The following is a 27,721-nucleotide window of genomic DNA, read 5'->3' as shown; positions in this document are numbered from 1 at the left end:
TATGGCTGACTTGGCTGGCACCACCCGGTGCCAGAGGTCTGCTCACCTGGGGGGGGCGGGGGACAGGACTTGCTGGGTGCAGCTGGTAAGTGTCTCATCTCTCAAAGGACCCAAGGAGTAACTCTGGGGATGTCAAACAGGAGGGGACCAGGAGGGCGCCCTCCAGGCTGAGGGGATGTCAGACAAGAGGGGACCAGGAGGGCACCCTCCAGGCTGAGGGGATGTCAGACAAGAGGGGATCAGGAGGGCGCCCTCCAGGCTGAGGGGAGACTTTTACTCTGTGATTGACAACAGTTCCTGGGCACTGTAGATCAGTAGTCAGAAAACCTTAACCGGAAAAGAGAATGCGTGGTGTTTTCATTTCTCTGAGGAAGCCGAGAAACTTTAATTAGGTGACAGGGTTCCGAGCACTTAAGCAGATGGGGTGCGGTGAAGGCCCGGGGAGGAGGAGGACACAGAGGTGCACGTCCTCTGTGCCCCGCACACTTCCCACCACTGCAACAAACAAGCACCCCAGAGAGGCTGTGCGGCAGAGCCCTGCACACACAGGCCTTTGACAGCACAATGAGGGGCCTCCACACGTGGCCTCAGCACACTCACTCGACGCATACCTGATGCATCGCACTGGCACCTAAGGACAGGCCGTGCAGCTGAAAGGAGCACGTGTGGCCAAGGAGAGCAATCGGCTTTCCCACGTTTCTAAGGGCAGGGACCGAGGCTGTAGAGGGGCGAGCAGGGCAGGCCGGCGGAGGCTACTTGAGCAGCTTGGCCACATTCAGGCTGGGCACCACAATGTCCTTGAAGAGGGGCACGTAGCTGGGGCTGGCCTGCGCTGGGCCCTGCTCCAGGGTTTCCATGATGGTCTGCTTCATGTCACGGCTGGCGTCCCCACGCACAGCCAGCAGCGCACCGATGTGGTCGTCCCTGGGGATGGGAAGATGTCAGCCCACGCCCGCTTAGCACCCCTGTGATGCACCAAACTGCCAGGGACTCACCGCCTCACCACCCCAGCTGACAGAACGCAGCCGGTGAGGACCGCTGCAGACAAATGGCACCTTTCCCTTTTTGGCAGGAGACAAGCCTGCGTTCATCTTACTCTGTCTTTTCTCAATCCAATTGCAGAAAGATTTTTCAACACTGCTTTTATAAATCTTTGTTTTGGCCCAACCAGGGGGGAGACCGTGGAGGGCTCAAGACCCCGTTTTTCCACGTTTAACCAGCGAGATGATGGGACGGAGGTGACGTGGCTGCAGCCATGGAGGTGGCCCCTTGGGGAAGTGGCAGGTGCCCTGAGACAGGGGCTGCGAAGGCTGGCCTGGGGCCTGGAGCCAGCATGGTGGAGGGGGGACGTGCGTGGGTCCCCTTCCCTGGACCTGGTACTGGGGACTCCCTGTAATCACGTCCTCGGAAGGTGTCTGGTCCAAGCGGCACTTGGGCCCTCCCGAGTCCACCATGAGCACAGAGGAAACTTCCTAAACTCGCCCCACTCAGGCCACTCCACAGCCCAGGTCTTCCCCACCACACACAGCAGAGCTGTCCCAGCCCTGCCCCCACCCCACCCCCACCCCACCCCCACCCCCACTGTCCCCACCGGGCGTGTGCCCCGCGAGCTCCACCCAACCACACTGCAGCCCAGGCCGGGTGGAAGGCAGCACAGGAGCCGCTCTGCTCCCCGCGCCTGGGCCCCGCTGTGCCGCACCTGAACCCTTGCCGCGCTGCACCTGAACCCTTGCCCGCTGCACCTGCCCCCCCCCCCCCCCCCCCCCCCTTGCCGCGCTGCACCTGAACCCTTGCCGCGCTGCACCTGAACCCTTGCCGCGCTGCACCTGAACCCTTGCCGCGCTGCACCTGAACCCTTGCCGCGCTGCACCTGAACCCTTGCCGCGCTGCACCTGAACCCTTCCCTTGCCGCTGCACCTGAACCCTTGCCGCGCTGCACCTGAACCCTTGCCGCGCTGCACCTGAACCCTTGCCGTGCTGCACCTGAACCCTTGCCGCGCTGCACCTGAACCCTTGCCGCGCTGCACCTGAACCCTTGCCGCGCTGCACCTGAACCCTTGCCGCGCTGCACCTGAACCCCCCCCCCCCCGCTGCACCTGAACCCTTGCCGCGCTGCACCTGAACCCTTGCCGTGCTGCACCTGAACCCTTGCCGCGCTGCACCTGAACCCTTGCCGTGCTGCAGGGCTGAACTTGCGAACGGGAGCCCCACCCGCACCTGCCGCTCACTCCAGGATTCCAAGGCAGACGTGCATCCCTTACCTGATGTCTGGATACTTGCTGACGAGAGTGGAGACTTCCAGGTAGAGCAGAGAAGGGTCTGTCAGCTTGATCACTTCGGCCACAGCCACGATGGTGTCGCAGTATCCGTCCACGTCTTCCCCGAAACCCTGGAAGGCAGCGGGAACGTGAGGAGCCGCCCTCGGCTGTCCCCCGGCGCTGGGAGCCGCTGGAGTCTGGCTGAGCCCCTTCCTGGCTGGGAACCTCCCTCTGCACCTGACTCCTCAGGATCTACTCCGAAAGCTCAGTGACGGGGCCAGGGGTCTGGGGTGAGGGCGAGACAGTGGGAGGCGGCCAGCACCTCGCAGCACAGGACAGACCGGGGAGCGTCCGTCAGGGAGCCGTGGGCGGCCTCAGGAAGCCGGCGGGGCCGGCGCGTCTGCCTCTGTGGTCATTCGTGTCCAGCCGCAAGGTCAGGCAGGACCCGGACCCAGGCCCCCCGCCTGACAAACACACGACACACGCCCATCTACCGGCCTGAGTCCCGGGGTGGAGGCTCAACAGGGCCGTGGGGCGACAGGCCTTCTCTACCCCGGGACCCGCGCGACACTCACGGACGCCAGCTTCCGGAACAGGAAGTGCAGCTGCTCCGCCTCCCTAACCATCTTCTCGGCCCCCTCCTTGCGCTCCTCCGGGCTCCGGAAGGAAATGCGCTTCTGCATGACCGCCCGCAGGTACTCCACCACCACGCGCCGGTGCGCCTCGGCCGTCATCCTCTGGGGAGAAACACGCAGTCAGCTGCAGGCTCCACGGCTCTGGCGGCCAGGAGCACTTTCATTTAAACCCAGGTCGGGGCTCCCAGTGGCTCCCCGCAGGCTCTGAGCCCACTCCTCGCTCCGCCACGGCTCTGGGCATCTCACCGCAGAGGAGGAGCGGGGGCTCAGTGGGGGAACAGTGACCGTGACCTGGACCCCTGCACCAGGCCAGCTCCAGCCCCCAGCAGGACAGACGGGGGTGAGGCACGTGCCGCGCATCAGCACTCGGTCCACAGACAGGCCCGGTGTCAGTGGCTGCTGCTGTCCTTTGATAACGACTGCAGCATCTGGAAAACGTGGCAGGCACTTTGGAGGAAAGAGGAACCTGGATCCTGCAGGAAGGAGGGTCTGAAGTGGAAAGAAATCCCTGGGGCGTCACGGAGTGAGTGGAAGGGCAAGGGGCTAAGACGGGGCACGCGGGCCTCTCCGGCAACCATGGCTCCCTTCACCTCCAGGGCCACGCCACAGGGTCCCGACCACTCTCACCAGAGCCCCGTCCCAGGGAGGTGGCATCCGCAGAGCCTCTTGCCTCCCTTGGGCTGATAGGACAACGAGTGAACGTTCACTCACGGAGGGACCGGCTGGATGCTGAGTTCTGAGCAGGGTGAGAGGTGAGCCCTAGCATCAAGGTGATGAGGGGACTAGGTCCCACCTTCTTACCTTCTTATACGGCTTTTTAATTTTGGCAAAATCGTTGAAATAGTCTTCCACGGTGACACAGATAATGTCTACAGCGTTTGACCCTAATAGCCACTTCTTCGTCATCAATTCATTCAGATGTTGCTGAAAAGCAGAAACAGATCATAGAAATCATCACCTCAACGTCCCACGAGAGCCGAGTGCGTGCAGGAGGGAGGCACTTCCGTGTGTCTTTGCTACGTCACACTGCTTTTCTAATTACAACAGCAATGTGCACCCAGGTAAAAATTCAATTATATAATCTGCAAATGTGTACTTTAAGTATAGGAGATTTATACTACAATTTCTGTGATGAGCTTCCCAAAATGACATGTTAAAGATGGAAATATCTGTGCATGTATGCATTTTACCTTTAATGGCTACATATATTTATCGTATTTATTTGCCCAATTCTCTATTGATGAACATTTAAATTTTTTTCACATTTTGCAATAATGCAACAGTGAATCTGTGTAATTCTACTGATGAAATTCCTTAAAGTTGAATTTTTCAGTCAAAAAGTATACACATTAAAACCAATAAAAGTATACAAATTAAAACTCCAATGAAAGTATACAAATTAAGACTCCAATAGAAGTGTACAAATTAAAACTCCAGTAAAAGTTACAAATTAAAACTACCATGGCTGTATTTCCAAGCTGCCCTCCAAAACCCAACCCAGCTCAGGCCCACACAGAATCCAAACAGCCCCTTTCTCCCACTCCCTCAACAAGCCTGAATGGCATCCGCGTCTCCAGCTCCTGCCGTCCTGCTGAGCAGCAGGTCCTGTTGAGCATTCATTGCTTCGAGGATAAGATTGGGCATCTAGTTGCACAGTGAGGGCACTGGTGTTGCTTTTAATGTGAGGTGGCCATTCATGTCCTTTGTCCATTTTTCTATATATTCTTTTTAAATTTTGAAATAATTTCAAATGTAAATATTTCCTTCTTGCTTTCTAAGTCATATTTGCGAAAGTTACAAGTGTCTGCCTCTTTGGGGACACTTCCACACACATTTCTTTTCTCTTGCACAACCAGACACTGATGAATCAGCAACCAATCCCACCCCTCATCCGAGGAACCCCTTTCCAGCAGGACCACCAGATGGCCATGGTCTTATTATTTTGTTGTTGTTGTTGTTGTTTTGTTTTGAAATGGAGTTTGCTCTTGTTGCCCAGGCTGGAGTGCAATGGCGCGATCTCTGCTCACTGCAACCTCCACCTCCCGGGTTCAAGCAATTCTCCTGCCTCAGCCTCCCAAGTAGCTGGGATTACAGGTATGCGCCTCCACACCCAGGTAATTTTGTATTTTGAGTGGAGATGGGGTTTCTCCACATTGGTCAGGCTGGTCTTGAACTCCCAACCTCAGGTGATCCGCCTACCTTGGCCTCCCAAAGTGCTGGGATTACAGGCATGAGCCACCACACCCAGCCTACATGGTCTTATTTTTTAAATATATCCTGATTTCTGCCAATACATCTAAATAATGTTAAGCCATCTTTATGCTTCTGAAATAACCCCCACATTTCATGGTAGGTTATGCCTTTGATACAATATTAAATTCATTTTATTAATGATTTTTGTGTGTACCTATATTCAAAAGTGAAACTGACCTATGTGAGGATGTGTGTCTGTGTGTGTGTGTGTGCACTCTCAATTTGACTTTTTGACAGGTCCCTACACATCTGTTTCTATTTTGTAATCCGCTAAATTGTCTGATGTCTTTAATACTTACTGGGTGAATCTACTGAATTGTGTGTTAAGAAGGACCCTGTGTCATACGAAGCAGGCAGCGCCACAGAAAACGGAGGCGCTTTAAGCGATCTGACCTGCATGTAAGAAGGACCCTGCGTCATACGAAGCAGGCAGCGCCACAGAAAACGGAGGCGCTTTAAGCCATCTGACCTGAATGCAAGTGCACAGCCCGGCTCCCCGGACGGCATCCACACGGTACAGTTCACAGCCTGTGTCCCAGAGGGCAGTGAGGAAGCACCGTGCTTCGGCCCAGAAAACGGCAGGAGGAAAGAGCCAGGCCCACCTCCAGGTCCAGGAAGACCTCCTCCAGCAAACCGCTGCAGCCCTCCTTCGCAATGGCGTCTAAAGTCCCGTCCATGCTGGGCTGGCTCAGAGACACGCCCTCTTCCACTTCATTCTTTAAATACTTTCTTTTTAAACTGACTATGGATTCCCTGCAAGGCAATGGTTCAGGTTCAGCACAGCGGCTGGACACCAGCCTCCGCCGCTCCCCGGCCACAGCGGCAGCCGCACTCACTTGAAGGTCTGGCAGTTGTTGATGATGGCGATCATGTACTGAACGTAGCAGTGAGGGTGCTGCCGATTCCTCAGGTGCTCTTCTTTATACAGCTGCGCTTCATCTTTATATCTGAGGACAGACAGGCTTCGGTCAGACAGCACTAAGGGCAGCATGGAGCTGTTTCAAACACCACACTGATGTCACGCCTGGCCTGAAATTTCACATCACTAACATCTGACCGGATGAGCCTCTAAAAATACAACAATCTTTAGACGATCCAGACTAACGGAAGGACAGAGAGGCTGATTGCTTTAAATGGACCAAAAAATAACTTCACCTCAGGCTTTAAAATATGGCTCATTAGGAGGCCGGGGCAGGGAGACCACTTGAGGAGTTAAAGGCTGCTGGCTGCGTTGCAGTGAGCACCCAGCGGGGTAACCGAATCAGACCTTGTCTCTCTCTTTTTTTTTGAGATAGAGTCTTGCTCTGTCACCCAGGCTGGAGTGCAGTGGTGAGACCTCGGCTCACTGCACCCTCCACCTCCCGGGTTCAAGTGATTCTCCTGCCTCAGCCTCCCGAGCAGGTGGGACTACAGGTGTGCGCCACCACGCCCAGCTAATTTTTGTATTTTTAGTAGAGAGGGGGGTTTCACCATATTGGCCAGGCTGGTCTCGAACTCCTGACCTCGTGATCCACCCGCCTCAGCCTCCCAAAGTTCTGGGATTACAGGCGTGAGCCACCATGCCTGGCCGACCTTGTCTCTTAAAAACAATTAAAAAATATAAAAATTTTGAAGAGTTGATAAAAAATAATAACTGAAAAAAGGAAAAAGAAAAAATATGGTTCAGGATTCTGATTGTAAAAATATACTACATATTTGATTGTGAGGAATTGGGAAAGCATTATCTTATTTACTATACACTTCGCCTAGAAACTCACAGTGTTAGGAACATCATCAAATGTCAGGTAAAATGTCCCTTTCAGAAACTGTCCCTGAAATCATCCAATTAAAAACAGACACTTGAAATGTCAAGAAAACAGACAGAGGTAGTGACATGATCTATTTTTAAATTTATTGTGGGGGTGCTCAAGCACCTGTGGGAGTGGAAGAATCATACAACAAATACCGTTTCTGTTTTTAAGAGATGTTAAGAAAGGAGCACACCGAAAGCTGGCAATTAAAGGGAAAGAAGTTAGCATTTCTGTCCAAAGTGTGGTTCAGGTCATCAAAAAGCTGAGGGTGATCAGGGAATGGTCTCTTTATAGAAGAATCTAACCTCATAAATGACAATGACCTCCAAAGAAACAAACTCAGGCCAAGATCCCCCTGGACAGACAGGCAATAGGGACTTGGCCATGACCTCTGTGGATAGAAGGCCAATGGGGACTTGGCTAAGACTTGGCCAGTGGGGACTCAGCTGTGACCCCTGTGGATGGGTGGCCAGTGGGGACTTGGGCATGACCCCCATCGATGGATGGCAAACGGGAACTCTGAGTGGGCGGCGTGGCCGTAGTACCTGAGCCACCAGGACAGGACCTATGGACGCCATGTCTCCTGATGTGCCACATTGTGGAAGGCATACTTGCCAGTAAGTGGGATCCAAGCCTGCAGAGCCAGCATCTGGCTGGGGAGCTGACGGTAGACTGAGGAGGAGGAGGAGGGACATCTCTACAGAGATCTACCAGCCAGCAGCTGAAGGGACTGTTCTGCTTACCAGAGGCCTAGGAACCCTAAGCCCTCGTGCAATGCAGTCCAACCTGATCCACAGCTATCAAAAGACACACGAGATACAACCCAAACGCAGACTTGGCATCGGATGACCCCACGGAGTCACCGTGCATGTGTCTCTGACTTGATGGCACTGCAATGGCTTGAGAGAGGGTCGCCAATACCATGCCACAGTGCCTGGAGTTTGCCTCAAGGTACTTCAGCAGAGAGAGCGGAATGGGCAGGGGAGAACAGATTAGGCAAGGGGGCTTTGGAGGGGATGGCTTCTAGACTGCACGACGGGTGAACACAGTTTTTTAAACTCTTTCCACATCAGTATAGGTTTGAAAATTATCAACAACTCATGGGGAGGGTGGTGTGCCAGGTCACGGCTGCCTGGAACCCTTCCGAGGAGGGCCGGCTTGGCCAAGGACGCCCTCCCCACTATGAAGTGGGCACTGCAGCAGGAGTCGCCACCCCCACCCCCAGGAAGTTCAGAACAGGCAACGGGAGCAGCCTGACTCCAACAGAGTTGGTGTCATCCGGCGCGTCGCTAAGGACGTCACGACACATCGGCTCTGGGAGCCCAAGGGGGCGTGTGGTCCACTCAAGGGGAAGGTGATCCAGAAGCTCCGCTCCCTCCCTTTGCTTTTGAAGAACACAGGAGTGACGTGGGGAATCTACAGGCTTAATTTCTTTTCAGTAACAGGCATAGTAGGATCAAAAAATTTTTGCTTCTAATTTTTAAAAACATTCAATTTGTACATTAGCACACTGGCAAAAAGACATACCTGCTTAGGAAAGAATTCATCTGCTGAAGACACAAAACTAGTACCTTTGTTTTCAAATCTTCACTTATCTGAGCAGCAACTTGAAGATTCTGTTCAAACATCTAAAAATCAGAGAACTTATGAATTCTGGTATAATCTTACAGGAGTATACTAAGAGTGCAGGTTTGCTGTTATATAAAACCCCCATCTGCTAACTGGCATTTAGGATAGTCCAAATTCAGAGAAAAAAAATGAAACCACCTGAAAAATAACAAAGTTAGTTTAAAAAAAAAAAAAAAAAAACTTTCTCACCTGGGAAAGTACCAAGTGACTCATTTCTTAATTCCTGGCAAACTAGTTTCTCCCACGGGGGCCACGTCTGTCCTCACACTACGTGACTGGAGTTTTAATGTGTGGAGTGAGGCCCCACCCGGGATGGCGCCCCTCAGGCGCCTGACTCACCCTCCCTGCCCCATGACTGTCATGATGCAGGGTTCCTAAGAATCTGGACCTGGGGTGTGCCAGGCCCTGCCAGGAGCTGACCCAGGCAGAGGAAGGGCAAAGGGACAGAGCTCTCCTCACACAGCTTCTCACGGCATCCGTTTCCAAACAAAGGAAAGGGTTTGGACTGGCCTGTCAATAACTAACGGTATCATTCAGAGAGAAATGTCGCCCGCCAGCCCTCACTCCTGCCTGGCTCTGTCCCTCAGCAGTGCCACTCAAATGAAAACACATGATGTGCCAAAAGAAAAAAAGAGCAGGAAAAACGGGACACAGGGCGGTCGGACACTGGAAAGTGAATCTGTGGTAAAAATGCAGGTTGGTCTAATACTTAGAACCTTAACCAATGAACAGGAAAGCAACTTTAAAAGCTAATGGATGCCTGGACCCAGGAGGTAGAGGTTGCAGTAAGCCAAGATTGTGCTACCGCACTCCAGCCTGGGCAAAGAGTGAGACTCCGTCTCAAAAAAAAATAATGGACGCTCCCAAAATCCACCTGTTTAGACTCAATCATGTGCCATTTTTTAGGACGAATCCTGGATATCAACCAAACAAACTCACATTTGAAAGTCGCATATAAATAACATATAATTAGGCTGTAGTCCAAACCCATAAAGACCAGGTCAGAAAAGTAAAGTGACCTTGGGCAAAACTATTTGGTAAGTACCATCCCAGGTTTCTGCATCTCCAGAGAGTAAGAGACAGAGAGAGGAGAGCACCAGGCAGGGCTCTCAATGTTTTCACTACACTCTGCGGATGAAGATCCTGGGTACCTGTGTCACTCTGTAAAACCTACAGGTCCTACCATCTACCTAGGAAATGGAACTGTGCCAATCCCCTGCAGGTGGTACCTGGAAGACGATGGCAGGGAGTGTGGTCTGGTAGTACCCGTCCTGGTCGGCTTCCGGCTCCGTCTCTTTGACCCAGTCTTTCTTGTCTGTCTCCAGCGCTTTCCGCAGCCAGGCGATGATGTTTGACTAAAGGAAGTTCAGCGTCATGGAGAAGAGAAGGGAGAAGAGCAGGTGCCTGAGGGTCACGCCAATCAGCTGGTCGGTTACATGCACAGCTCCACAAACCAGACACAGGGTACCAGCGTCCTCTTTCTCAAATGAGGACTCCAGAGCAGGGACCCAGGGAGGCAGTGACCACAGCAGCCTGCAGGGGTTTAACTGGAACCCTTGGTACAGATAAAGAGGGAGAAGAAACTAGATGCCCTTTTGGCTGCACCTCATGCTGAAGGACAAGGCTGCTGAGTCCCAGGTGCACAGAGAATGAGGCCGACCAGGTCCAGTCAGGTCCGGTCAGGCTTGTTCTCATGCCCAGACTCAGCAACCACAGCAGCTCATGTCCCAAGAGAAGACAGCGCTCCTTCCCCAGCTCCTGAGAACACCTCCGCTTCTGGTCACAATACTGCCTTGCTAGGTGGACGCACCCTTGTCTAAGAAGCAGACCCTGCTGAGCTCCTCCTCTCACTCTGAGACCACCTGGTGGTCACCAGGCTGCAAATGGACTCGTCCTTTGGTCCTTGACTGACCCCCCCGACCCTGGGACTCAGAGCCGAGAGCCTGACCGGTGCTGCCACACACGGTTCAGATGTCCTGGGCCCTGGCCAGCCTGCCAAGGACGACACAGGCTCACATCTCCAGCAGAGGACAAGCTTCAGATCCAGGCCCAGAGAAGGGGCCATTCTCCTCTTCTAGCAAACAGACCTGTCAGGGCCTGGAAGCAGAGCCCGGGCAACTGAGCAACGCACCCTAGGAAGTCAACGCTAAGGCATTTCCCACCCCGCCTCCTGCCTGCTGCCAAGCCCAAGTTACTCATATAACCAGCACGGTGGTCCGTGGCATGCGGGCCAGCCCTACTCACCGTGAGCGTGGACATGTACGTGTCAAGCAGCTCAGAGACCACGTGTGGAGAAAGCAACGGCTCCAGGGTGCCGACATCCACTTCCGGGGCCAGCTCCATGTTCCTCATCATCTCAGTACTACGGGGGAACCAGGAATGTGAGTGACAAACCGCGATGGACACAGAAGAGCACACCCAAGTGTGCCGAGGCTGTTTCACTTGACACACGAATGTCCACCACCCTGGAGACTTCCCGGTCACAGCCGGCCCACGGCTCAGGGGAAAGTGCAGGGCAGGGGCCGAGGGCTTTGGGGTCTCCGTGGCGTCACCCACTGGCTCCGAGACCGCCTGAGTCCCTCCAACCCCAGCCTCACCCTGCTGTGCCAGCTTCATAAGGTGCTGGGGCTCAGATGCGGAAGAGCCTTCCCCGTGGGGAAGACGTGTGTTCTATTCACTGCACCTCCAGAGCCAAGGCGGGGCCTGGCAAACAGGAGGCGCTGAATAAACAAACGTACTCAGTCAAAACGACAAGCACAGCCAGCCCCCACAGCCACGGGCGCCACGTCCACTGACTCAACCAACCACAAACTAAAAATATTTGGGAAAAACAACAATAAAAAATAATAAAAATTTCAAAAAATATAGAACAACTATTTCCATAGCATTCACACTGTATTTAGTCTATAAGCAATCTAGAGATGATTTAGAGCATGAAGGAGAATATACGCAGGTTACATGCAAACACTATACCCTTTTATAAAGGGGACTTGGGCTACGGAGGGTTTTGATAGCCAAGGGGTGGGTCCTGGAATCCCTCCCCGTTGAGTATGGAGGGGCAGCTGTGCTGGACTTTGGAAACAAACCACTGCAGTCCACATCACTACTCTCTGCAGAGGGTGATGACTGGAATGTAGAATACAGGACATTACTGATAAAAACGCATCCGCAAGAACAGGCAAAACTATGTTCAGTCTACTGTCCAGAAGACAGGAAATACATGCTACATTTCAGGAAAAGTTTTCATTAAAAAGTTATTATCAGCCGGGCACAGTGGCTCACGCCTGTAATCCCAGCACTTTGGGAGGCCGAGACGGGAAGATCATGAGGTCAGGAGATCAAGACCATCCTGGCTAACACAGTGAAACCCCATCTCTACTAAAAATACAAAAAAGTTAGCCGGGCGTGGTGGCACACACCTGTAGTCCCAGGTACTCGGGAGGCTGAGGCAGGAGAATGGCGTGAACCCAGGAGGTGGAGCTTGCAGTGAGCTGATATCGCGCCACTGCACTCCAAGCCTGGGTGACAGAGCAAGACTCTGTCTCAAAAAAAGAAAAACGTTATTATCTGTGTATGAGGTTGGGCTCTTTAATGTCTAAGGTTTGATACACCTACTATGTACCCACAAAAATTAAAATTAAAAAGTTTTTTTAAGTCTAAGGTTTGACCACTCAGAAAATTCAACTCACAGGCCTCACGCTATGTTCCCTAAATACGTTCTCAGAGTAATACTGAATAAAATGATTAAGAGCCAGTCCACTATCTATAAGAAATCCGAGAGCTTCCTAAGTGAAAAAGTGCTTCCTAAAATTCTGCACATTTTAAAAGACTTTTATTTAATCTGGATTATTTTTGCCCAAGAACCTCAATTCCGTGTGTGAATGTTTCTAGTGGAGCACTTCAACCACCCCTGAGAAAGGCCGGGGTGATGGAACTCACGAGACTCCCCAAGGACAGAAAAACACTCACAACGTGGGAAGACAAAATCAAGACACAAACTGTGCAAGGTGCACACATGCACAGCCCAGTGTAGTGGCCACAGCCAGGGAGGGCACAGGGACGGGATTGGAATCCAGCTTCCCATACACGGCCCAGTCTAGTGGCCATGGCCGGGGAGGGCACAGGGAGGGATTGGAATCCAGCTTCCCATACACGGCCCAGTCTAGTGGCCATGGCCGGGGAGGGCACAGGGACGGGATTGGAATCCAGCTTCCCATACACGGCCCAGTCTAGTGGCCATGGCCGGGGAAGGCACAGGGATGGGATTGGAATCCAGCTTCCCATACACAGCCCAGTGTAGTGGCCACGGCCGGGGAGGGCACAGGGACGGGATTGGAATCCAGCTTCCCATACACGGCCCAGTCTAGTGGCCATGGCCGGGGAGGGCACAGGGATGGGATTGGAATCCAGCTTCCCACTCACTGGCCGTGTGACCTGGGCACATTATCCCCTGCCTCCTGCCTCATGGGCTGCTGACACACACCAGGCATGGAGGGGGAGACCTGCACAGTCAAGGCTACAGAATGGGCAGCTACGAGGATGAGCGGCAGCCAGGGGAGGTGAGTCCAGGGCTGTGCACAGGGAACCACAGTTGCACAGGGAGCCACGGTGACCATTCTGTGCAGGGAGCACTTCCTTTCTTTTCTGTCCTTCTGAATTGAAATGCAAATTCTCCATAAGCAGATACCAGTAAACAAAGCACACAAAAAAAATATGCCTTACTACTAAAAAAAAAAAAAAAAAAAAAGTTTATTCAATTTCTCCACTACAGTGACAAGACGGGCAAAAAAAAAAAAAAAAAAAAAAAAAGAAGAAGAAGAAATTCCAATACATTACTTAACATTATTTTCTAACCATGAAACCATGGAAAATTGAAATAAGTTTTCATTTCGGCTGCCTAATCTTAAAGAACTTCAGAATACCCCCACCACTGCACCATTTTTCAACACTACTTCAAATTAACCCATTAGCACAGAGGGGTTCATGTTCCCTTATGTGAAGTGACAAAGCCTCGCACTGGGATACAAAAAGGATGATGACGTTTCCTCGAACTATCTAGACGTGTAACTGTTTATTTTTGAAAGACTCACTGCTATAGGATATTGGTGAAGAGAAACCAAACCCGGGATGCTGGAAGCCAGGGAGGTGACGTGGTGGTCTCCTCCCCAGCGGGGGGGCCATGTGCCAGTTCCAGCCCCGCCTGGGACCATGTATCCTCACCTGTAAAATGGGGTAACAACACGCCTGCCTCAGGGTGTCACTGCAAGGAAGCAAGTCAGCACACGGTGAGCACAGGGAACAGGCCCAGCCTGGAGCTGCACCGTGTCAAACTCAACGGGGGCTGGAGGCCAAGAGCAGAGATCCCTCCCAAGCACAACAGTGCTCAAACACCAGAGGCTGGGCACCAGCAGGCGGACCAGAAAGAAGACACCCCTTGGCCAGAAACCAAGGCAGTGGGCTCAGAGCACCTGCCCAGAGCGACGCCCTGCGGTCGGCTCTCTGGCAAGCGGCTGCCGGACCCTCTCACACGTGGCTTCTACCTAAGAGACAACACAGGCGCCAGGTTAGCTTTACCTCATGTAGGTGTTTAAGACCCACGTCAAGAGGCTCACGATCTCATTGGCTTCCAGGTCTTCCGACGCGAGGTCCTGCATCCGCGTGCTCAGGGCTTGGTGGTACATGTTCAGGAGGTTCTTAAAGATCTCATAGTGGGGAGGAAAGCACTGAACCATCAGGTTTTTGGCGACAATGAGGTCATCCAGGACATACTTCCTTATAATTTCCAGGTGGCGGACGAGCCACATCTTGTCAGACTCCCTGGTGTCTGCCTGTGTGCCCTCAATTCTGGTGGTCACAGTCCTCTCCAAGATGGTGAACATTTTCTCCTTCCAATTCTTGGGCCTCCCAGGAGGAACAAAGCCAGTCTGCTTTTTCCGGTCAAGTATACGCCTGTCGATTTTCTCTTCCCTTTCAATGATCCTGACAACTGAGACCAGCAAGGTGGGGTCACGGCGGACAGTGACCAGTGACCTCTGCAGCACCATCCAAAGCTGCTTAGCCAGCTCATCAGAGAGCCCCTGCGTGCTGCCAAAGTAGCCATGGATGAGGGTCATGTCACGCGTGTTCCCACTGTCCATGCGGTACTGCTCGTACATCAGCCCGTCCCGGGAGCACTCCAGGTCCATCAGCTTCCGGTGGGCTTGCAGGAGCGCCCCTTGTTCAATTAGGTCCTGGGTCTCCCTCACGATCTCAGGCACTAGGGAGAAGGCACAAGACACAACATAAACAACCACCACCGCATAAAAGGCTGCCTGCATGCGGCGTTCTGGGAACACAGCAGAGCAGGAAGCCACCTCTCCCTAGCTAACAACAACTGCAATGGCAGGATGTGTCTGAGGTAACTATCTTTGGAACTCTGGAGCCTATTGAAGGCATAAATGGTAAACTGTGGTTAATTGTGGTCATTTGCAGCTCTCAGCTGGGCAGTGGCTACCCAGGCCCCACCTCCCGCCCCACAGGCAGCTGTGCATGTGCTGATGTGTTCCTAGAGCTGCCTGCACACAGCCTGCAGCCTGGCTGGGCAAAAAGAACCCTGTCCTCCACACTGGAGATCTGTACTCAGACCACTGACTGCTGCTTCTGACCACAGAGGTGCGAAGAGTTAAGCGGCCACTGTTGCATCTTTTCCTGTTCACAGGCCCCTCCTCGCCCCCACACAGCTCCAGGGAATTTAAAGGGCCAATGTCTTCACCACCCCCTTCATCTGTTCCCCTTTTTGAATGCCAGATATTTATGAATAAAGACATTCAAAAGTAACTGCATTTATAGGAAAAATTCGGAAGTGGCCAATGCATGCCCAGGCAAAGGAATAGGCTCAGAAAAGACTTGAGACGACCTTGAAGTTCACACCTCAGGCTGTGCCTTGGCACAGAGAGCCTACAACGACCAAAAACAAGAATCATCAACCTGGGAAGGGGAAATAATCTGATTTCCAGAGTTATCACATTATTCGATTCAAGTGTCCATTTTTCAACAACAAAAACATCATAAGGCACACAAAGAAAGAAGAAAGTATGGCCCATTCAAAGGAAAACATAAGAAACTGTCCCTGTAAAAGATCTGATGGCAGATCTACTAGAAAAAGACTTCAAAACAACGATTTAAAGATGCGTAAGGAACTTAAAGATGTGAAGAAACGCGTATGAGCAAAATGGAAATACCAATAATGGGACAGAAAATCCAAAAGGAAACCAAAAAGAAAATATGAAGCTGAAAAGCACAATAAATGAAATGAAAAACTCACTAAAGGGATTCAAAGGCAGATCTGCACAGGTGCAAGAAAGAATCAGTGAATGTGAAGACAGGGCAATGGGAAATATCAAATATCAGGAACAGAAAGAAAAAAGATTGAAGAAAAGTGAACACAGCCTCAGGGACCTTGTGGACATCATCAAGCAGGCCAACATATGCTTAGTGGGACTTTTAGAAGGAGAAGAGAGAAATGGGCAAGACATTATTTGAAGAAATAATAGGTGAAAACTCCCCACATTTGATGAAAGACATGAATATGAAGATCCAAGAAGCTCAATGACCTCCAAGTAAGAGGAACTCAGAGGTCCACACTAAGATACAATTTAATCAAACTTTTGAAAGAATTTTGAAAGCAGCATCTTGTCAGAAACAAGGGCTCCTAAATAAGATTATGAGCAGATCAGATTTCTCACCAGAAACTTTGGAGGCCAGAGGCAGTGGGATGACATATCAAAGTGCTAAAAGAAAAATACTGTCAACCAAGAACCTTAAATCTAGCAAAACTGTCATTCAAAAGTGACAGCAATATTAAGACATCCCCAGATAAACAAAAGCTGAAAAGCTTGTTACCACAAGATCTGCCCTGCAAGAAATGCTTAGAGTCCCACTAGTTGAGAAGAAAGAGTGCTAGAGAGCAACTGAAAGCCACGTGGAGAAGCAAAGTCCTCAAAAAAGGTAAATTCACGGACAATCATAAAATCTAGTATTATTAACACTTCAGTTTTTAACTCATCACTCTGTTTTCTACGTGACTTAAGAGACTAATATTTTTTCTGGTTAAAAGGGACAAATAAAAACGAAACTAATACATTAAAAAATAGTCTAAAAGCTACTAATACTGTAACTTTGGATTCTAACTCTACATTGTTTTCTACCTAATTTTTAAAAATGAATGCATTATAAAACAATTATTAGTCTATGATTTTGGACACGCGACATATAAAGATGTAATTTTGTGAAATGAACAACCCAAAGGGAGTGGAGATGAAGCCATACAGGGACAGTTTTTGTGTGTTATTGAAGTTAAGTTGATATAAATTCAAACTGAAGTGAGATAATGTTAGATGTTAAGTGTAATCTTTATGGCAGGCACAAAGAAAACAGCTATAGAATATACACAAAAGAAACAAGAAAGGAATTAAAATGTTTACTACCAAAATAATCAAAAGCACAAAAAAATGCAGAAATAAGAGACAAAAATGTTATATGGCATATAGAAAACAAACAGCAAAATGACAGAAGTCCCTTCTTATCAGTAATCACTTAAATGTAAGCTCTTCCATCAAAAGAGGTAGGCAAAATTAATTAAAATCTTCAATCAAAAGAGGTGGACAAAATAGATTTCAAAAATAAAACATGATTCAACTCTATGTGTTCACCAGAGACGGACCTTAGAGCCCAAGACACAAATAGGTTGGAAGTAAAAGGATGGAAAAAGATATTCCATATAAATAATAACCAAAAGAGAACAGGAGTGGTTATACTAATAAATATGAAATATACTTTAAATTTTAAAAAAAACTAGTCACAAAGAAGGCCATAATGTATTAATAGAAGGTTCAGCAAGAAGATGTAACAATTATAAATATTTCTGCATTCACTAACAGACCATCAAAATACATGAAGCAAGAATGGATAGAACTGAAGGGAGAAACATTCAGTTCTGTAATAGTCGGAGGCTTCAATATCTCTCTCTCAATAATGGACAGAACAAGCAGACAGAAGCTAAACAAGGAAAGAGAGGACTTGAACAATGCAACCAACCAACCAGACTGAACAGACACAGGAAGAACACCCAACAACAGAACATACGCTATTCTCACGTGCACATGGGACAGTCTTCAGGAAGGACCACGGATTAGGCCTCAAATTAAGACTCAGGTTTTTAAAAGATAAATATCATACAAAGTATCTTCTCCAAACTCAACAGATGATGTTAGAAATCAGTATCAGAAGGAAAACTGTAAAATTCACCAATTGGTGGAAATTAAACAACATACTCTTAAACAATTAATGGGGCAAAAAAGGAAACACAAGGGACTTTTTTTTTTTTTTTTTTTTGAGATGAAGTCTCGCTCTTGTGTCCCTGGCTGGAGTGCAGTGGTGCAATCTCGGCTCACTGCGACCTCTGCCTCCTGGGTTCAAGCAATTCTCCTGCCTCAGCCTCCTGAGTAGCTGGGATTACAGGTGCCTGCCATCACGCCCGGCTAATTTTTATATTTTTAGTAGAGACAGAGTTTCACCATGTGGGCCAGGCTGGTCTCAAACTCCTGACCTCAGGTGATCCGCCCGCCTCGGCCTTCCAAAGTGCTGGGATGACAGGCGTGAGCCACCGTGCCCGGCCATAAGGGATACTTTTAAAAACTTAGAGAAGAATGAAAATGCAGACAAATCAAAAACCTCGCACACTCATTGTGGAAAGCTGTGAAATGCTGCAGCCACCGGAGGAAACAGTCTGGCAGCTGCTCAAAGATTTAAACATAAATTACCACACGGTCCAGCAATTACACTTGTGTGTATATACCAGAAGGAAATAAAAGTAAAATATCTGTACCCCCATGTTCACTACAGCATTATTCACAATAGCTAAAACGTGGAAGCAATTCTAATGTCCACCAACAGACAAACGGATAAGCAAAATGTGGTCCATCCATACAATGGAATATTATTCGGCCTTAAAAGTGAAGAAAATTCTACAACCCTACAGCATGGAAGACCCCTGAGGACATCATGCTGAGTGAAATAAGCATGTCACAGAAAGACAGACAATGTGTGATGCCACTTCTATGAGGTCTTCAGAGTCATCCAATTCACAGAGACAGAAGGCAGAACGGTGGGGACCAGGAGCTGGGGCGGAGGGTGCGAAGTCAGTGTTTAATGGGTACAGATTTTCATGTCTGCAAGATGAAAAGAGTTCTGAAGATGGATGTGGCAATGGTTGCATAACAATGTGAATGTTCTTAATAGTCCCCAACTGTACACTTAAAAATGGTTAAGATGGCAAACTGTATATGCGCATTTTAGTACAAGAAAAAATGGGGAGGGGAGCTGTGTACACAGCATTGCTGAGTTATAGGCAATGAGACAAGTCTGAAGGGAACCAAACCACATCTTCTCAATGAAAATTTATCCGTGACAAAAAACATGCACACTGCGCAGGATCATTTGTTCACCAAGGAAAGGAAATTGTTTTCAACTGCTGTGGATAAACTAATTCCAGTAATGCACCTTTTTGTTCATTAGGCATTAGTTTAAAAGACCAGAAGGAAATGTAGCCAGCCAATGCGAAATAAGAGGAAATTAACTAGAAAGGTGCCAGCTGAGCATCGCCAAGGCGACTCCATCGAGAGGACTTTGTTCCAGTTCCAGGTGGTCCACAGTCACCAAGAAGAGCTGCTTTCTGAGTTGGCAGCACTGTGGCATTTGTGTTGGGCATCTGCTTTCTGAGTTGGCAGCACTGTGGCATTTGTGTTGGGCATCTGCTTTCTGAGTTGGCAGCACTGTGGCATTTGTGTTGGGCATGCACAAAGAGACATGGACCGCAGCCACACATGTGACCCTACGGATCATGCCCTGGAAGGGCACACACAAAGCAACGGGACGAGATGCTCGGCAATGCTGCAGCCGCAAGCACAAGAGGAGGGCAGAGAGGACAGAGTGGACAGGACACGGGTTACCAAGGTGCACTGTGGGCAGTTGGGGAGAACCGCACCAATTCACACGTGGCCTCAGGAGCTGAGCAGCATCACAGACGATGCAGCACAGCCAGTGTGGAGGGTGAGCTGGGGCACGTGACGGCTGGGGACGGGGAAGTGTCATGCAGACATCAGGGCAGAGACGTTTGGAAGAGGAACAGGAAGAACTTGCCAAGAGGCCAGAAACAGGAACAAAGAAAGGGAAGGAATCAGACCCTGCCAAGGCTTCTGAGCTGGGGACTTGAAGGATGCTGCTGACCTTGACACAGAGCGGGAACCAAGGGGAGGGACGAGGCTGTGGAAGCAGCTCCCGTCACAGCAAGCAGGGGGAGACTCTGTGAACACACATGCTGGGAGCCACCACCCAGGGCCAGCTGGCACCGTTCAGGGACAGGCTGCAGGGCCCTTGGCATCCTTTTAACTGAGGCATTCAGGGAGAAGACTGAAAGGGTTACTCCCCCACGGTGCTCAGCCCCGCCTCTGCCCTGGCCTGTGCACACATGCTTCTCCTCCCGCCTGGGAGCTGCTGCTCGCCTCAACCCTTCTGCTCTGGGATCTGCTTGCTCTGTCCCATGCGCAGGGCGGCTTCTCCTGCAGCTCCTTTTAAGCATAGGCCGTGGCATCTTCGTTCTTCTGCACTCACAGAGTCTAACAGCCACATCGCAGGCAAGGGAATCCCTCCACACTGCGTTTGCTGGGCAACCCGCTTCTGGGCCTCTGTCCTGACACTGAACTACAAGCCTTCTCCTAGCCTTTACATGCTCAGCTGATCACTTCCATCCACATTCAAAAAAGACGCTGAGCAGACAAGAATCACACTTACCGTCTACAGTCTACAGTGCGGGCTGCAAAGCCACCGCACACAGAGCACTCAGTGAGTCATGCAGAGACAGTGTGAGCGTGGGCAAGTGCCTCGAGCGTCTGGCTGGTACCTGAGAAGATGTTCTTGAGGTTCTCCACGGCTGCGGCGAGCTGGCTGTGCTGCACCACGGCATCTTTGACGTCCTTGAGGCTCTCGATGGTGTTGATGCTCTGCCTCCAGTCCTTGCTAACGTCTGCCAGTGACTGCTGGATGTCTTTGACGTCATTCAGGGCATTGTGGAGCTGGCTGAGGCCTGTGCGCACCCCGTCCAACTGTGACTGGATGGCGGCCTAAAGAGAGACGCCACACGGGTGAGCAGAGCCAGTGACAGCCATGTGCTGCCTCCTGAAGAACAAATCTTCCCCAGGAGGGTCAAGTTCAGGAAAGAGCCACTGAGTAGCAGGAAATAGTCAATACCCAGAAAAGAAAAGAAAATTAACAAAGATTTAATTGATTCACAATGTAACTTTTTTTTTCATTGCTGCCTGGGAACAGAACAATGATGCATTTTAAAGCCTTGATGAGAAAACGTCAGGACACTTCTCATCTAGCCTTACAACTGGTGATACTGGACACTACCACGGATCTGCCCTGGGCCATGGCCTGCTATGGTACCTTCAGAAGGATGTCACCCATGCTCTCCCAGGCATCTTAGTTTCCTAAAATGTCTTATCTAGGCAGAGAGAACAGTCAGGACTTCACTGGCTTGGGGCACTGGAGTTCCTGCTGTTCAGCCAGGACCACATTTGGCCCCAGGACGGCTGACCCACAGGACAGAATCGGCACCTGAGCTTCAGATCCGCTGTCTGTTAAAAGTGAGTTAAAACAATCTGAACAAAATGCCCTCTAGTCGTGCTCTGTAGAAGAGCTTTAAATAAGACGACTTCTCCTTCCTCCAGTATTATTTAAAAACTTAATAGACACTTTCAGGGTGTTGTTTTTGTTTCTGTGGTTTTTGTTTGTTTGTTTGTTTGTTTGAGACAGAGTCTCTGTTGCCCAGGCTGCAATGCAATGGCATGATCTCGGCTCACTGCAACCTCTGCCTCCTGGGTTCAAGCGATTCTCCTGCCTCAGCCTCCCAAGTAGCTGGGATTACAGGCATCCACCATCATGCCTGGCTAATTTTTGTATTTTCGTAGAGACAGGGTTTCACCATGTTGACCAGGCTGGTCTTGAACTCCTGGCCTCAGGTGATCCGCCTGCCTCGGCCTCCCAAAGGTGCTGGGATTATAGGCATGAGCCACCGCACCTGGCCTCAGGGTGTTGAAAAGGTTGTTCCTTTGGTGTTTTCACCATTCCCACTGTCTTCTAAGCAAAGCTACTGAGTGGTAATACACTGCTGAAAGTAACTGCTCAAGAAAGTGCAGCTCTGCCTCCTTGCATATTACCATAAAGGCTAGTTTAGCAAAATCATCATGGTGATGTCAAACAAGAACCTGAAGCCCAAGACAGATCCTGGGAGTGGGGCAGGTGGCCTCACCTTCAATCTGGCCTCCACGGAGGCCTTCTTCCGCGCTTCTCTCCTGCGATACTGCTCCACCTTGTCCAGCTGGTCTGGGCGCTGGAGCATCCCAGCAACCCTTTGCACTGCTGTCGCAACGGCCTCCCGGTCTGTCTCCTTCATGGTGAAAATGCTGGTGGAATCCTCTCACTGTTCATGCTAGGGGTGTTCTCTGTGCACTGCAGGAGTTGTTAGGATGGTAGAAACGTTAGGTACAAAACCTCTCCCAAACAGGTGATCACAGAGGAGCTACAAGGAGAGCATCTGAGATCACTAATCCAGGAAACCTCAAAGAAAGCTGAACTAGGATGAAGAGCTCCTTGGTAAGATAAACAAACCTTCGTAACACAAACATGGAGAAGTTATACCTTTAAGGGGAAAGCAGGGGTGTTTCACAGGCATGAGAGACACGGACATTTGGAAGATTCTAGACCACCCACCATGTAGATGTCAGCCTCCAAGGCACATCTCTCCCCAAGACAGGGCTGGTTTCTCATTTCGGGAGCTTCCCCCAGCACCTTGGCCAGGCCTGTGGGCAGCTGCGCCAGGACCCTCAGTGAAGACAAATACAGCGCAGACATCTCCCCTGACGAGGTACCACAGCTGGAGGCCCAGCACAAGCCCCACGATTCCCTATAAAAGTCACTGTTGTCAGCCGGGCCCGGTGGCTCACGCCTGTAATCCCAGCACTTTGGGAGGCCGAGGCGGGTGGATCACGAGGTCAGGAGATCGAGACCATCCTGGCTAACATGGTGAAACCCTGTATCTACTAAAAATACAAAAAAAAAATTAGCTGGGCATGTTGGTGGGTGCCTGTAGTCCCAGCTACTTGGGAGGCTGAGGCAGGAGAATGGCGTGAACCCGGGAGGCGGAGCTTGCAGTCAGCAGAGATCACACCACTGCACTCCAGCCTGGGTGACAGAGCGAGACTCCGTCTCAAAAAAAAAAAAAAAAAGAAAAAGTCATTACTGTCTTGGGTATCCAAAACCCCATTTCCCCCTTTTTTAACTGCCCTAGAAAACATCATGCTTCCCTCCTTTATGCAGGTCCCGTGCAGACCACAGATGCTCAGATGCCAGGCAAGCCTGCCTTCCATGGTCCCTCCACCATCGTCCTCCTCGGGGAGCATCTGGTCAATGTGGGAATCCGATACACCTGTTCCCCTTGACTTCAGCTGTCTGATTTTCATCTTCATGAATATTAAAAAGATTCACCTTCTCCTGGAATATTTCATTCTCCATGCCCACATGCTTTCAGACACCTCTCTTCTCCTTTTTCATCTGGACCTACATTGCAACCTTTCCTTTCTCTTTATTTTCTGATTATGAAATTAGGCACACCAACGTAGAAAATCTGGACAGGACAAAAATACAAAGATGCCAGAGGCAACTCCCCTTAAATCCCATCATCTATGGTCAACTCCTCTTAAATCTTGCTACCCAGAGGCAACTTCCCTTAAATCCCGACACTCAGGGGCAACTCCTCTTAAATCCCACAATCCAGGGACAACTTCCCTTAAATCCCACCACTCAGGGGTAACCCCCCTATATCCCACCACTCAGGGGTAACCCCCCTATATCCCACCACTCAGGGGCAACTCCCCTTAAATCCCGACACTCTGGGGCAACTCCCTCCAACAGGGCTTGTTTCCTTCCAGTTTTTTCCCTTTGGGTTTCTTTTAAAGCTAAGATTCCACTGCTTATATGACCTTGTAGGTGCACACTTTTGTTTTCTTATTTTGTTTGGACATTATTATCAGCATTTCCATTGACATTAAAGCCTGTATGATTTTGATTATAGGGCTGGATAATAACCCAAGAAGTAGACCCCCAGCCACTCTGCTGGTGCACACAGTGAGGTGACTGCGCCCATCTTAAGGCTGGAGTGAAGTCTGACACGCTGTGGGTGGAAGCCAAGGCGATGTGAGTGGAGAGCTATGAAGCAGAGTTCGCCTTGGAGTCAGAACAAAGCTACTCACGTGGAAAAGGGAAAATCTGGAGTTAAAAAACACACCGCAGAGGCTTCCATCCCAGCCTGAAGACTAAAGATTTTGGGTCACAGAAGCCAAAGAGGAACTCAGAGACCATAACAGAGACCCAGGTCCAGCCCCTACCAGGCCTTTCTGACTGCCTTCCCCTGGCGCTGGCTCCACTGTGAGCCTCTCCACCGAGCGGGGGGACACCCTACTGAGGGGAACATCAGCACCCAGAGGGACACCTACGCCAGGAAGACACCTCTGCCGGGCAGACACCTCCGCCAGGAGGGACACTCACCGGGGGGACGCCTGCGCCGAGGGGAACACCTGTGCTGGGGGGCACCTCACGGAGGGGACACCTCCGCTGGAGGGACACCTGCACCTTGGAGGACACCTGCACCTTGGAGGACACCTGCGCCAGGAAGGACGCTTGTGCCCAGAAGGACACCTGCTCCGAGGAGGGACACCTGGCCCGAGAGGGGACACCTGTGCCAGGAAGAATAACTGCGCCTGGGGGGGGGGGGCACCGTCAAGGGGACACCTGCACCAGGAAGGACACTTGTGCCTGGAGGGACATCTGCCCCAAGGAGGAACACCTGCTCCGAGGGGGTACACCTGTGCCAGGAAGGACACCTGCGCCTGGGGCGTGGGGGAAGACACCGTTAAGAAGACACCTGCACCAGGAAGGACACTTGTGCCTGTGGGGACACATGTGCCGAGGGGACGGACACCTGCGCCTGGGGGGGACACATGTGCCAGGGAGGACACCTGCGCCGAGAGGACACCTGCGCCGAGGACACTCGCACGAGCGGGATACTCCACGGGGTCCGGAACGGCCTCCCCGCCCTCCAGGTCCCGGTCTGGCCTCCCCCTACGCGCCCCCGCGGAAGCCAGAGACAGGGAGAGCAAGGATGAAAGACAGCGACCACCGCCCAAGGACCCGCCGGCCGTCAGGACCTGCCACCGACTCACCCTCTACGGCTACGCCGCCGCCGCCTCCGGGGTCCCGGCCGGAAGTGGACAGCGCGCGGGCACTTCCGCTTCCGGCAACGGCGCCGGAAGCACGGGTCCGGGCCCTCCCGCAAGGCGGGTACTAGTCTCCCGGCCGAGCGACTTCAGCTCGGGGACCTGCCTCATGGCCGCTCCCCAGCAGGACAGGGTAACCGCCGGGGTGGGGGGCTCCTTGTCCGTCCCGGCCCCCCCAACTCAGGCCCTCTCGCTGCCCCCGGCGACCACCGCGTGCGCCCTTCCCCAGGGCCGGCGCAGTCCTGGACGCCTCCGCCGAGCGTGACTGCCTGCATTTTCTCTCCTTTCCCTTCGCAACCTCCGGAGAGAAGACAGCCCCAGAGCCGCTGTCTCCATCCTCTGCCGATGCCTGATGTCTTTATGTTGGCCTCGTCGTCCGCACTGCAGTGTGGCGGGGGCGACCCTCGTTTCCCGCGGACTGAGGTGGGCGCCGGGCATTCAGTGAATGAAGAAACGAAAGCGGGGAAGGTTGGGAATCAAACGTCTGTCATACCTGCCACCAGCAGAGAAGCGGCTTTGGGTACCTCCTGGACCCAAACACGAACTCAGCCCCTCTAGGAGCGCAGTCATTGGCACCCACGTGGGAACAATGCCGTGGGATGGGTGGTCACGGGATGTTTCCGGGGCCCCTCAGAGGCCTAGCAGCGCAGGTCTTGGAGAATGAATGTGGGTCACTGGGCCGCGGCTGCAGAGGGCCGGTCCTGAGTCGCTGCCTGGAGGAGAGGCCCATGGCCAGCACTTGGCTTCACCTGGAGGAAGAAGCACGTGCTAAACCACCAGCGTTCAGGGTTTGTCTGTTTGATAAAGGATGCTGGCCTTGACACACCAACTGACAAGAAAGTCTTTCACAGGCTGGAGCTGCTAGGTTGTGCCCCTGACCCCTCCTGAAAATTAGCCGCACAAAAGGAAGGGTCTGGAAGGTGGCAGGGAAGCCAGCAGAGACGAGGGAAGTGGCAGCAGCATGGGGCAGGGCACACAGGAAGGAGATGGAGCTTGCGGGGGCCCCCACTGCGACTCCGACAGGGAACCCTGCCCCGTGCCCTGCTGATGTTGACACTGACCCCGGCTCTATTATTTCAGTTTTTCCTTGTAATTTCTGAAAATCTAGCAACAAGTTGAGCAATGGAAAAAAGTAAAGAAAAAGTTAAAATTATGTTAGAAATTATGACTAAAGAAATTTTGAAACTAATGAAAAAAAATTGCCAAAATTACCAAAGCTTTTAGGACTCTTCAAAATATAGTAACATTGAGTATTATGAACTAAAGACTCATACTATTAGATCAATGTCTGGTAGTGAATTTGGATGGAGGACTGTCTAGTAACTTCTTAACAAAACATTGATTAAAAGTCTTTCGCGGCAGGGCGCTGTGGCTTACGCCTGTAATCCCAGCACTTTGGGCCGAGGCGGGCGGATCACGAGGTCAGGAGATCGAGACCATCCTGGCTAACATGGTGAAACCCCGTCTCTACTAAAAAAAATACAAAAAACTAGCCAGGCGTTGTGGTGGGCCCCTGTAGTCCCAGCTACTCGGGAGGCTGAGGCAGGAGAATGGCGTGAACTCGGGAGGCGGAGCTTGCAGTGAGCCGAGATCGCGCCACTGTACTCCAGCCTGGGCAACAGAGCAAGACTCCATCTCAAAAAAAAAAAAAAAGGAAAAGAAAAAAAAAAGGTATTTCTTGGCTGGGCGCAGTGGCTGCTACCTGTAATCGCAAGACTTTGGGAGGCTGAGATGGGCAGATTCCTTGAGCCCAGGAGTTTCAGACCAGCCTGGGCAACATGGTCTTTTTGGTAGGAACCCCATCTCTACCAAAAAAAACACAAAAATTAGCCAGGCATGGTGGTGCATGCCTGTAATCTCAGCTCCCTGGGAGGCTGAGGCAGGAGAATGGCTCGAACCCAGGAGGCGGAGGTTGCAGTGAGCTGAGATGGCACCACTGCACTCCAGCCTGGGTGACAGAGTGAGAATCTGTCTCAAAAAAAAAAAAGGTTTGTTGACTTCTGTTTTTGGCAGACCATGTTCCGTGAACACCCAGGAGCACTGCTGAGTGCAAGCATCACGTCGATTGCACAGCTGGATTCACGAACAGGCAAGGACGTGACCAGGGACAAATGTGGGAAGGGGAGAGGACGCGAATCAGAAGCAGAGATGCTTGCCGTCCTAGAGCAGGCAGGTGGGTGGGTAGGGTTCGAGTTCTGCGGCCCAGGGGTTGGGTTTTACACTGAAGCAGGACAGATGATGAAGCTAAGGCTCCCAGCAGGCGGGAGGTGGACGGAGACTCCCATGTGAAGCACAGATGTGCAAGGGGATGCATCCTCAGTGAAAGGGTGGACTAGCAAAACAGCAACAGCCTGGAGACTGTTCCTAAACTCTGACCTCGGCGGAAGCCAACCCAGGGGTCATTGCTAGCAGGATCCTCCTCCACCTTGACAGGAGCAAACTCGAGGGGGAGGGAGGGGAGGGCACTGAAGCGCCCACAGTCTTGGCCCTGCTCTGGGAGAATAGAGACCGTGCTTAGCTCCTGCTTAGACCTTGTTAAATGCCCACATTAAGGTTAGCCACTACAGAAATAGAAACAGGAAGAGAGAAGATGCAGGCAACACCACAGATAACGTAGGCAAGGAGAAGATGAGGAGGACCCTGTGTTCAAATGTGTCAGTAATGAGAACATAAGTAAGTGGATTAGAAGCAGTGAAACATTCATAGGCGAACATCTAAAGCATCAAGAAACAACGATTAGAACTGGAGGCTTTTCACACGTGGGTCAGCAAGGCCTGAGAAGCTGG

The 27,721-nt window shown here is 51.3% G+C and overlaps 1 protein-coding gene and 1 pseudogene across 4 annotated transcripts; one reads left to right on the top strand and one right to left on the bottom strand.

Annotated features, from left to right (window-relative positions):
• Positions 1 to 354: 354 nt before the first annotated feature.
• Positions 355 to 24,939, bottom strand: EXOC3 (exocyst complex component 3). 3 transcript variants are annotated; one of them, XM_030813875.1, is made up of 13 exons: positions 24,882 to 24,939; positions 21,914 to 22,113; positions 20,504 to 20,723; positions 14,140 to 14,821; positions 10,810 to 10,927; positions 9,795 to 9,920; positions 8,464 to 8,564; positions 5,983 to 6,093; positions 5,749 to 5,899; positions 3,695 to 3,817; positions 2,834 to 2,995; positions 2,262 to 2,389; positions 355 to 924 (listed from the first exon to the last, which is right to left on the bottom strand). In XM_030813875.1, exons 2-13 carry the CDS (start codon positions 22,055 to 22,057, stop codon positions 753 to 755), a joined length of 2,238 nt encoding a protein of 745 aa, XP_030669735.1. In that variant the 5' UTR covers positions 22,058 to 22,113; positions 24,882 to 24,939; the 3' UTR covers positions 355 to 752. The 3 variants fall into 3 exon arrangements, with proteins under 3 accessions (XP_030669735.1, XP_030669737.1, XP_030669736.1); XM_030813876.1 differs by lacking the exon at positions 24,882 to 24,939 and adding an exon at positions 23,149 to 23,781 and having other exon boundaries at positions 361 to 924; XM_030813877.1 differs by lacking the exons at positions 20,504 to 20,723; positions 21,914 to 22,113; positions 24,882 to 24,939 and adding an exon at positions 19,182 to 19,281.
• LOC101176677 lies at positions 24,660 to 26,271 on the top strand (annotated as a pseudogene). Its single transcript, XR_004030381.1, has 2 exons — positions 24,660 to 24,767; positions 24,864 to 26,271. The product of XR_004030381.1 is annotated as an uncharacterized LOC101176677 (transcript).
• Positions 26,272 to 27,721: the final 1,450 nt, after the last annotated feature.

This window comes from Nomascus leucogenys, chromosome 6, assembly GCF_006542625.1.
Source record: "Nomascus leucogenys isolate Asia chromosome 6, Asia_NLE_v1, whole genome shotgun sequence".
Taxonomy (NCBI): Eukaryota; Metazoa; Chordata; class Mammalia; order Primates; family Hylobatidae; genus Nomascus; species Nomascus leucogenys.
The sequence above is the reverse complement of the archived record's forward strand: the minus strand, read 5'-3'. Positions and strand labels throughout refer to the sequence as shown.